Source organism: Gastrolobium bilobum, unplaced genomic scaffold (assembly GCF_033153095.1).
Source record: "Gastrolobium bilobum isolate Gb01-03AN ecotype WA unplaced genomic scaffold, APGP_CSIRO_Gbil_v1 utg2421, whole genome shotgun sequence".
Classification (NCBI taxonomy): domain Eukaryota; kingdom Viridiplantae; phylum Streptophyta; class Magnoliopsida; order Fabales; family Fabaceae; genus Gastrolobium; species Gastrolobium bilobum.
Genome location: NW_026899796.1, coordinates 61,467 through 71,949, shown reverse-complemented (window position 1 = coordinate 71,949; position 10,483 = coordinate 61,467). Strand labels below are relative to the sequence as shown.

At 32.8% G+C, this 10,483-nt stretch overlaps 2 protein-coding genes across 2 annotated transcripts; both read right to left on the bottom strand.

Moving 5' to 3' along the window:
• Positions 1 to 581: 581 nt before the first annotated feature.
• On the bottom strand, positions 582 to 1,789 carry LOC133293539 (protein RADIALIS-like 6). Its single transcript, XM_061492115.1, has 2 exons — positions 1,460 to 1,789; positions 582 to 638 (listed from the first exon to the last, which is right to left on the bottom strand). Exons 1-2 carry the CDS (start codon positions 1,787 to 1,789, stop codon positions 582 to 584), a joined length of 387 nt encoding a protein of 128 aa, XP_061348099.1.
• Positions 1,790 to 7,727: 5,938 nt separating this feature from the next.
• On the bottom strand, positions 7,728 to 9,495 carry LOC133293538 (uncharacterized). Its single transcript, XM_061492114.1, has 4 exons — positions 9,370 to 9,495; positions 8,776 to 9,220; positions 8,170 to 8,642; positions 7,728 to 7,955 (listed from the first exon to the last, which is right to left on the bottom strand). Exons 1-4 carry the CDS (start codon positions 9,493 to 9,495, stop codon positions 7,728 to 7,730), a joined length of 1,272 nt encoding a protein of 423 aa, XP_061348098.1.
• Positions 9,496 to 10,483: the final 988 nt, after the last annotated feature.

Genomic DNA, 10,483 nt, shown 5'->3' with positions numbered 1-10,483 from the left:
TTACCCCACGTTTAGGGAATGCTTATTTCAGGATCAGGTAGTATGGGTACTGATGTCTCAGGCGGCAGGAGGCCGGAGCTTAGCTGATTATGTTGTTTCTGCTTATTTGTTAGCATGACTGGATTTGGATGCTATTTATGTTTTCCGCTATTTTTGATATGTTGTTGTTGAGACTGATGTTGGGCATGTTGCCTTATTTGAGTGAGCATGGGGATTGTCCATGACACTTTCTGTTAGTACTTGTAGTTTAGAGTTGATTAACTGTTAGATGGTCCGGTCTACGTTGTTGTAGTTCCGTGACTAGAGCCACACTTATATTATCTATGTTATGAGGTATTTCAGTTAGCTGTTTTATTGCAATTACATACAGGCGATGTTTTATTAATTGATTATTAAGCAAGTTGGTAATGTTAATGGCACCATAATTGAAAAGAAAAAGTAATTCTGTATTTTAATTAAGCGCAGCTTAATACGATATTATGATAACATTACCGGATATATACGGGGTGTTACAGAGATGAAGGAAGTATTTTTGGGCATGACTAGCAACTTGTGTTGCATTTTTTGTCTTAACAAAATATCTAACAATGTTTTTCCAATCTCCCTTGCCATTTATCTGCAGCCCAGCGAGAAATAACCTATCACAAAAAAAACAAATATAGAGATATCATAAAATTTCACGAATACATATATATACGAAAAATCCATCATAAGTTTAATTAAAAACAAATTGAAGTGACTCTTGATAAGAAACATATTTTCCCTCTAATGTTTGGGTTTTCCTATTCTGTTTATTAGGAGGAATAAGGTAAATCAACCATTCTAGAAAAATCTTTCCTCTTTATACCCTGAAGATAGAGATGAATTATCCTTCTACTTCTTTAAGAAATTGTTTTGAGATTCGAACCCAAGATTTTGAGTGACAAAATTAATAATAATTAAAAATAAATAAGTCTTTTACATTAGATTATCTTTTAGTACTATTATAGTACTAAAAGATTTTTAATTATTTTTTTTATTTCAATCCATTTTTTATTTTGAGTAAATACTCTTTTGGGTTCTCAACAAAAAAAAATTCGGAATTCATTTTAATCTCTTAAAAAAAGTCAATTTATGGTCACTTTAAAATTTCAATTTTTTGAAATTATTGTCCCTCAGAAATTCAAAAAAGACATATATTAGTCCCTAAAAAAGGACTAATAGAGACTTTTTTTTCTAAAAGATTAAAATGAATTTCGTATTTTTTGTTGAGAACACAAAAGGATATTTGCTCTTTTATTTTATTTTATTTTTGTCAATTACCATTTTAATCCCTAGTTTGCATGTTATTCGTGCATGTCTTGTCAACCCACAAAAAAATATCCTTGTCGTGTCAAATTCATGTTATGTCAACCCATTTTGACACATCTAATTTTAAGTAACGAGATAAATAATAATTAAAAATAAATGAGTACTTTACACAAACATACCCGTGTTCCTCTTCTGTCCATGTCAACCTTTTCTTTCCATAGTTACCTCCGTCGGCCTCCATCAGCACCGGCAACAAGTGCGGTAACGGCACTCGACCCGTCTCAATCTCTAACAAGCCATGGACCAATACCCAGTAATAATTTTGGACCTCCGCCGGTGATTTTCCAGGGACAAGAGCGGCTACTTTCTCCCAATACTCTGGCTCAGGCATGGCTTTTGGGATGATAGCGAGGGCGTTTTCAAAGGCAATGTCGTCTTCCCTAGTCCACTGAGTCATCGCTGCATTTGCATTATTCTCTTGCTGAGCAAGTTGAGACATTCTTAATTTCTTTATCCTAATTTAGTTTACTTTGAAGATTCTGAAAGAGTTACGTGAACTTTTATGGTTTATGACCTACTTAACTACGTTCCATATTTATAGGAAGGAGGAAAGGGCAAAAAAAAATATTTATTGCAATTTAACTAAATAATTATACATTTATTGTAGTTTGGGGAATATTTACAGATCTATTGCACAATGTGACGTCTTTTTTGGGCGTCACATGTGACGCCTCGTTTAGGCGTCTCTCACCAAGGGAAGATGCCTCAATGAGGCGTCTCTCATGAGGTGTTGACACGTGTCATTTCTCTCTAAAAAAATAATAATAATTTAATCATAAAACTTCTGAAGGTCATAACTTTTGACTCGGGTATTCAATTCAGGTAATTCCTTTTTTAAATCCACATAACTTTTCGAGATCTACGCAATGCCATCTCATTTGATATATTTTGTTTCTCACAAACATAATTTAAATTTGCAAGAATGGTATTATAAGAGCATTTAAATCCACAAGCCTCTAAGTACTAGATTTGTAATTTAATATAAAAAAATAAAGATTTAGTTTGCGATTTGAATTTAAAAAAAAAATCTTATTTTTTAATTTTTAATATAAAAAATAAATAAAGTTTTGGTTTGTGATTTAAATTTAAAAAAATCTAAAAAATTATCATTAATAAGGAAAACAAAATAAAGATTTGATTTGTGACTTAAACTCAAAAATCAATTTGAAAAATCTGTATAATAAAAAAATAATTAAATAAATATTATAAATCTCTAAGTAAGAATGATTTTATTTTTGAAAACTATTCAGAAGCTATAATTTAAATGGCTTTAAAGAAAAAAGTCATAAAACAGAAGGATGTAACTTATGATACCGTATGATTCAAGATACAAAAAATCAACCAAACGATACACAATATGAATTTCGGTTCAATAACATTGTACACTATTTTTTTTCAAACACTTGGTTTTGGTGTGTTTGGTGTTGATTCAGAAAGAACTAAGAGACTTTTAGGTTTAAACGCTCGTATAGTACCATTCTTGCAAATTTAAATTATGTTTGTGAGAATTAAAATATATCAAATGATATGTCATTACGTAGATCTCGAAAAGTTATGTGGAATCAAAAAAAGAATTATCTGAATTGGATACCTGAGTCAAAAGTTATGGCCTTCAGAAGTTTTATGATTAAATTATTATTTTTTTTGGAGAGAGAAATGATACGTGTCAACACCTCATGAGAGACGCCCCATTGGGGCGTCTTCCCTTGGTGAGAGACGCCTAAATGAGGCGTCACATGTGACGCCCAAAAAAAACGTCACATTGTGCAATAGAACCGTATATATTCCCCAAACTGCAATAAATACGTAATTATTTAATTAAATTACAATAAATAAATTTTTTTTGCCAAGAGGAAAGTATTATCTCCTGCGGCACAAGCATTTTTTAGGTTTGATTTTCTCTCTCCTAGTTCTAGTACTTTTATCTTATCACACGGAGAAAAATATTATCCGAATTTAGTTAGTTTGAAGAAATGACGATGCATGCATGTGTTATCTTATAATATTGTAAAAATATAATTGAGGGTACTTGAAAATAAGATAGCAGGAAACATTAATTTTTAAATTCCCATGACGAGGGTTCTACGCTTGAGTTGCGTAGCCCTTGTCTGAGTAAGAAAATAAAATAAAAAATATCATATCACTTTTTTTGAATTCAATTAATGGTTAAATCTATTTTTTGTTAAACTAAGATAGAATCACATATACAATATTACATTTATGCCTAAATATAAATGTAAAATATCAATGAATGCAAGTCAGTAAAAGTTTTAAATTCACATTTTTATCATAAATATATTAGTTTCCATTAAGCAATAATTTACATTATGTCTCTTTGAATAATACCTTAACTAATCCCATTTTATGAATTTAGATTAATATAAATATTACTTCTCTCATATAAGTTAATAACAAGCTAGTTATAATCTTCTTAATTTACATTAATGATAATTTATTACGCGGTTGTTAAACTTATTATTTGATTTAATTTCTTTAAACAAATATTAAATGTTTAATTGGTTTAGTACTCTAAATTAAAGGTGACTCACTCCTTTATATGTTATTTTAAAAAAAAATTGGTCATCTATGGGGGTTAACAACAACAACAATAAAATCGTTCTGAAATTACAAGACAAAGACAAATCAGCCCAATACAAAGGTCAAATACCAGGGGGAGGGTTGAAAAAACACAAAAATTATTCTCAACAGTATAGTTTAAAGGATATTTATAAAGTCAATCTGCACAACTATTTATTTCTCTAAAAACATGAACTAGGTGAACTTGCCAATTTTTTTGTAACCATGCTCGAATTCGAGTCACCAATCAAAACTCTCGAGCTGCTCTTCCACTACTGGAGAGCAAAGTGATAACTGGGCTTGAATCACTTTCTAAGATGCAGGGTCTCCAACCTCTAGAGCCCAAGCAAATTCAAGACCCTTGAGGACTGATATGCGCCTGGCGTATAAGGAAATCTGAGCCAAAAAGAGAAAGAATGTTGATGAAATCTTGAGAAAAAGAGCAAGAATCACTGTTAATTTGTCAAAATCTTAATCAAGGATTGAATACTGATTTTATGCTAATTTTGTAGGAAAAAGCAAACAAACTGGAGCAAAACGAGGATTTTGCAAAATCAAAATCCACGCTCAAAGCGTGGATCTCACGCTGGCAGCGTGGAAGGAATTTTTCAGACAGAAGCATTCACGCTTGAAGCGTGAATTTGACGCTGAGAGCGTCAGTTTGCGAATGCTCAGACCCCGTGTTTTGCAACGGGGCAATTTTGGAAAAGAAAAAGATATAAAAATCAAGTTTTTGATTCAGCAATGAGATCTCTATCCAAATTAGAGATAAGATTAGATGATTTGTGGTAAGATTGAATCAAGATTTGAAATTCTAATTCATCAATCAAATCTCCAAGGTTGTTACATGAAAAAAAGGAAACAAAGTTTAAATCAAATACAAACTCTTGGATGGGCTCAATGCCGGTAGTTATAAATAAGGAGATTGGGAGCACAACAAAGCAACCAATTTCAAAACTCGGAGCAAGCAGTAGAGGACTGAAGATCAAGAATTCTTCTCCATTCTTTCTAGTAATTATAGTTTTTATGCTTTCTTTTGAATATTTGTTTATGTCGGATATGACTATGTCTGGCTAAGTTCTTTTATTGTAGTTAGGGTCACAACCCTATATGAACCCTTGTTATGACGGATTGATTTAAATTATTTTACTCGTTTATATAAATTTCTTTATCTTATCTTGTGCGTATTTGATATTTTCTTTATTAAACTTGATCAATTTGATAGTTGAAAATAGTTTGAGGGTTAGAACCTTAAATAGGGATATTGGGGTTTCTGATCTCGAAAGGAGATAAGATAACTATTGGTATGCATACTAGGGATAGATGTCTATTTAATTGCAGATGTTGGAATTATTGTGTTCATTGCTTAATTCTCATGAGGGGTTACTAAGGGATTAGAATTCTAAGTGAGGTTAAAGGGTTAAGTTACCAAGGGATTGGGATTTAATTATTAATATATTGAGATCATAATTATCTGAGAAATTATATAAATAAGTATTTTGTATCAATCCAAAGTAATAAGTGGGGATCATAGGGAGAGTGTTCCCTAACTGCAATTCTTTCTCATATTTTCAAAACCAACTCCATTATTATTCTTCTTTTCATTCTTGAAAATACAAAAACTCAAAAAATAAGTCTTTACTTTTATGGTTACTAAGATTCAATTTAATTTTCCCAACAAAAGATCAAGTTTTTCAACTTAAAGTGACTGATTATTTTAGTACTTGGTTTTCAATCCCTGAGGAGACGATCTTTCTTACTACTTTACTACTTATGCGAAACGGTATACTTGCCGGATAGCATCAAGGACGCCCCATAATTCTGCAACAAAAGCTGAACACTGGCCAACATAGTAAGCAAACCCTTCTTTCCAATAACCATTTTCATCTCTTATAATTCCTCCACAAGCAGCACCCCTGCCATTACTCCTGGCTGTACCATCCGTGTTTAATTTCACCCAACATGTGTTCGGAGGTAACCATCTAATAGGAACAGAAATGTAATTATTTGTCAGCTTTTTCCCCTTAGAAGTTATCCAGGCTTGTGTATACTCACGAACCAGACTCTCTACGGACTGCACCTTGTATGCTTTCCCGTTATTTTCCACACCATGCACCTGATTGTTTCTACAATGCCAAGCTAACCAAACAGTAACAGTAAAAACCAACGACCAGGGGGCATCAAAGCACAAAATAGATATATTTTTAATATTCAATGAAAGCCATGAATCTAAATCAGTATCAAAGAAATCATTTATCAAATTTGGCCTCAAAATATCTGACCAAACTTTTTTAATCTTGGGACAGTCACGTGCCATATGAATAATGAATTCCTCATGAAAATTACAAATAGGACAGCTAGGAGGGCACAATCTAAAGTTAGCCAGGAAGCTCCTAGTTGATAGACGATGATGAGCAGTCTTCCAAAGGAACAAACTTATCCGATTGGGCTCTTTTAAATTCCAAATGGCTGACCAGAATTTTCTGTCAATACCATTAGAACTATTCTGATTTAGCAATGTAAAATAAATATTTTTCACAGAAACTTCATCTGATCCAACTAAATTCAACCATTTTCTATCCATTAGATTCATGAGGAGGAAGCATACTTCTAATAATTTGAACACAATCATCACAAAGAAAATTAGATATATTCTCACAATCCCAAAAACCATTATGAGTAACATAATCAATTACTCTCTTACCAGCCTCTGTTGGGGAAATTTGAACAATAGCTCTGTTTGCAAGTTTTTCCCCAATGTTCACCCAATGGTCCTCCTAAAACAGAACTGAAGATCCATCACCCACATCCCAAACCAGCTTGGGTTTAAGCTTATTCCAAACATCACACATAAATTTCCAAAGTCGAGAATTACCATTCTTCCAATTTAAATCAGTCTGAGTATTGGATGAATTTGTGTACTTAGCTTTTAGTACCTTCACCCAAAGTTGATCAAGATCTTTGACAAAATTCCAAACTAGTTTTCCCAAGAAAGCTTCATTCATGACTTGCAATTTCCTCAACCCCAGCCCTCCATCTGCTTTTGGTCTTGTAATTGTGTCCCAACCAATAAGATGCATATGTTTCTTCCTTTCTGTATCACCCCATATGAAAGCTCTTTGAAGCTGTTCCAATCCATTACAGACAGCTTTAGTAATCATATTGCTTGCATGAAGTAATACGGCATAACAGACAACACAGATTGAGAAAGAATCACTCTGCCCGCCTGAGAGAGAGACTTGGATTGCCAGCTAGATAATCTTTCTTTAACTCTCTCAACTATACCAGCAAATAAATTTTTAGTAACTCTACCATGATGTATCATTGCTCCAAGATATCTTCCTATATTTGTTACTCTTTTGAATCCACTCTGTTTAGTGATTTTAGTAGCTAACTCATCTGGAGTATTCTTTGAGAAATAAATATAAGATTTTTGAATATTCACCTTTTGCCCAGAAATGCCTCCAAACAAATTCAAACATCTGAAAAGGATATTAAGCTGATCCTCACTGGCTTCTAGAAAATAACATCAAATCATCCGCAAATAGGAGGTGATATATTTTGGGTTCACTCATACCAGCTCTTATTGGCCTCCAAAGATTCTCATTCACTGCTATATCAATGATATGAGAAAGCTTCTTCATTGCCAAGACAAAAGAGTAAGGAGAGATCGGGTCTCCTTGTCTGACACCTCTGCTTGGTTGGAATTCCTATGTTAACTTTCCATTCCATATAATGTTAGTTTTTGGAGATGTGACAGCTGCCATAATCAGTTTTGAAAGTCTATCAGGAATCTGAATTTAATCAAGCACTCTATGAATGAACTTCCAATTTAAACGATCATAAGCTTTCTCAAGATCCACCTTAATCACCATAAAACACTTCTTACCCTGCATTCTCCTGATAGAATGAATCAGTTCTTGCACAATGATGATAATATCTTGAATATGGCGCTGGGGCTCAAAACTAGATTGAGCAGGAGAATTACTTTCTTCATAATTGGTTTCAGACGACTCACAATAAGCTTGCTGATAATTTTATAAATAACCGGGCATAACGAAATTGGCCTAAATTGCTTGATATTCATCGGATTCTGGACTTTAGGAATTAATACCAGCAGAGTAGAATTTATTTATGCTAAAACTTCAGGATAATTCCAAATTTTCTTAATTAAGGAACATACCTGAGATTTAATTAAATCCCAATTCTTCTGAAAGAAAAACGTAGGAAAACCATCAATACCTTGTGCCTTGAATGCTCCATGCTGAAAGTTATTTGTTTAATTTCCATCTCATCCGGGACTTTGCTTAAAGAATCCTTTTCCGGCTCTATAAGTTCAGGCCAAAGGTTTCCTGAAGAAATCCACCTTCTGTCACATATGTCTTCGGTGAAAAGAGTTTTGAAGAAATTGCAAGCCATGTTTTTGAGATCATCAGGATATGAAATCCAAGCCTCACCATCATTTTTAAGCTTGAAGATTTTATTCGAATTCCTTCTTACAACCGTACTGAGATGATAAAAACGAGTATTTCTATCTCCGTACGCAATCCATTTCTTCCTGGACTTTTGAAACCAAAAAAGCTCCTCTTCACGAAGAACATTAATGAGCATATTCTGATAATCATTCTCCAACTTCAATAGAGCTTGAGAATCATTCTGGATGTTGGCAATTTTTTGGGTAATACTATTTTTCCTTCTATCAATATCCCCAAAAACTTTCTTATTCCATATTTAAGTTCAGGCACCAATCTTTGTAACATATATGGAAAATCAAAATCAGAATCCCACTTGGCCTGGATAAAGCTTGATGATCCTGTCAGGATGCAGAAAATCTAAAAGGCTTCTTACCTTTCTTATCTGAATTTTCAAATAACTTTATTAATAGAGGATTGTGATCAGATAATATCCGAGGAAGGGAAGACACTCTAGCATCATCAAACATCATTCTCCACTCCAAATTCGCTACAACTCTGTCAAGCCGTTTAAAAATTCTCCTCAAATTGGTCCATTTAGGACCTTTCCAGGTGAATAGAGGACCATCACAGCCCAAATCTGTCACTTGATAGTCTTCAAGCACAGAAGAAAAATTAGCACACTTGGTTAGGTTAGCTGGAACACCCCCTATCTTCTCATGTGTGTAAGCTATTTCATTAAAATCACCACCCAACAGCCACAGTCTATTCATAGTTTCACTAAGTTTTCTAAGATCCTCCCAAAGATTATTTCTAACATTTTGAGAAGGACTAGCATAAATAGCAGTGAAATGAAATGAATTCCTGTAGGAAGAGAGACTCTACAATGAATAAATTGAGTTGACTTGGATAGAAGAGCTATATCCATCTTTGAACTATGCCACATTAACCAAATACCCCCTGCAAAACCCTACGCTTCTTGAACTAAAAGGCTATCAAATCCCAACTTCTTCATTAATTTTTTGCACACCTCGCTTTGAGTTCTGGTTTCAAGAAGAACAACAATATCAACAGATTTTTTCCTGACCATGGACTTAAGAGTACTACCAAAATCTTTCTTGGCAGCCCCTCGAGTATTCCACATTAGGACATTCATTGATAACTGATTAAGCTTTTTGCAGGGGTTAGAGAACCCTGCTTATTCTTATCATTCAGCAAACCATTATTCTCTGTATCTTCATACTCCATATTAGCACAGTCAGTCTCAACATGATTTCTATCCACTCCCATCCAATCTCGAGGTTTTGGGTCCAGATTCCTGTAGTGTTTATTCTGTTCATCGTCATCTACTCCCATACAATGGGAATGATGCTTGATCTGATCTTCATTCCTCTTAGCATATTCAGCTACTGTTGAACTTACTATTCCAGAATGATTTCCTACTTCAGAATCTCTAATTTCAAGTGGTGCTTTTATACCCACTGAAATAGCAATTGGGATGTCTTTTTCAGATGCCTAAAACAATGTTTATTATTATTATTATTATTATTATTATTATTATTATTGTTTTGGTGAACAAAGCAATGATTTGTGTGATATTCTTAATACCTCTCCCAATAATTTCAAATATTGAATTTCTTAGGACCCGTTTTGATGAGCTTTTAAAAAAATGACTTTTTATGCATTATTTTTTTCTTGAAAGAATTTTTTTTAAAAGATAAAGTTATTTTACGTTTGGATGTATGATCTGAAAATCACTTTTACATAAAAAATTGTTTGGGTATTAAAATAATATAAAAACATTTTTTATATATAAAATTACAATAAAAGAGAGACAAAATAGCATGATCGAGGGATAAAGAGAGATAAAATAGGTATGATAGAATGAGGTTGAAATTGTATTTTTAAAATTTATATTATATTTTTCCCAAAAAATAATAATTTATATTATCTTTTAATTTTTACTTTTTTTCAAAAGCAACCAACTACTGGCTAAAAAAAGACAGCATTTTAACTTTTATTTTAAATTTTTCTTGTTTAAAAAGTTGTTATTCAAACATCTAAAAATTCTCAAAAGACTTATTTTTTTTTAAAAAGAAATTTTTTTAGGAATAAAAGCCGATCTAAACAGGCACTTATTATTG

Coding starts and splice junctions, on each gene's coding strand:
- LOC133293538 (XM_061492114.1), bottom strand. CDS start 9,495: ATGAATGTCCTAATGTGGAATACTCGAGGGGCTGCCAAGAAAGATTTT. Junction 9,221..9,369: donor AAACCAGAACTCAAAGCGAG/GTGTGCAAAAAA, acceptor TATTCATTGTAG/AGTCTCTCTTCCTACAGGAA. Junction 8,643..8,775: donor TGAAAATTCAGATAAGAAAG/GTAAGAAGCCTT, acceptor GGAATAAGAAAG/TTTTTGGGGATATTGATAGA.
- LOC133293539 (XM_061492115.1), bottom strand. CDS start 1,789: ATGTCTCAACTTGCTCAGCAAGAGAATAATGCAAATGCAGCGATGACT. Junction 639..1,459: donor AGGAACACGGGTATGTTTGT/GTAAAGTACTCA, acceptor TTTTTGTGATAG/GTTATTTCTCGCTGGGCTGC.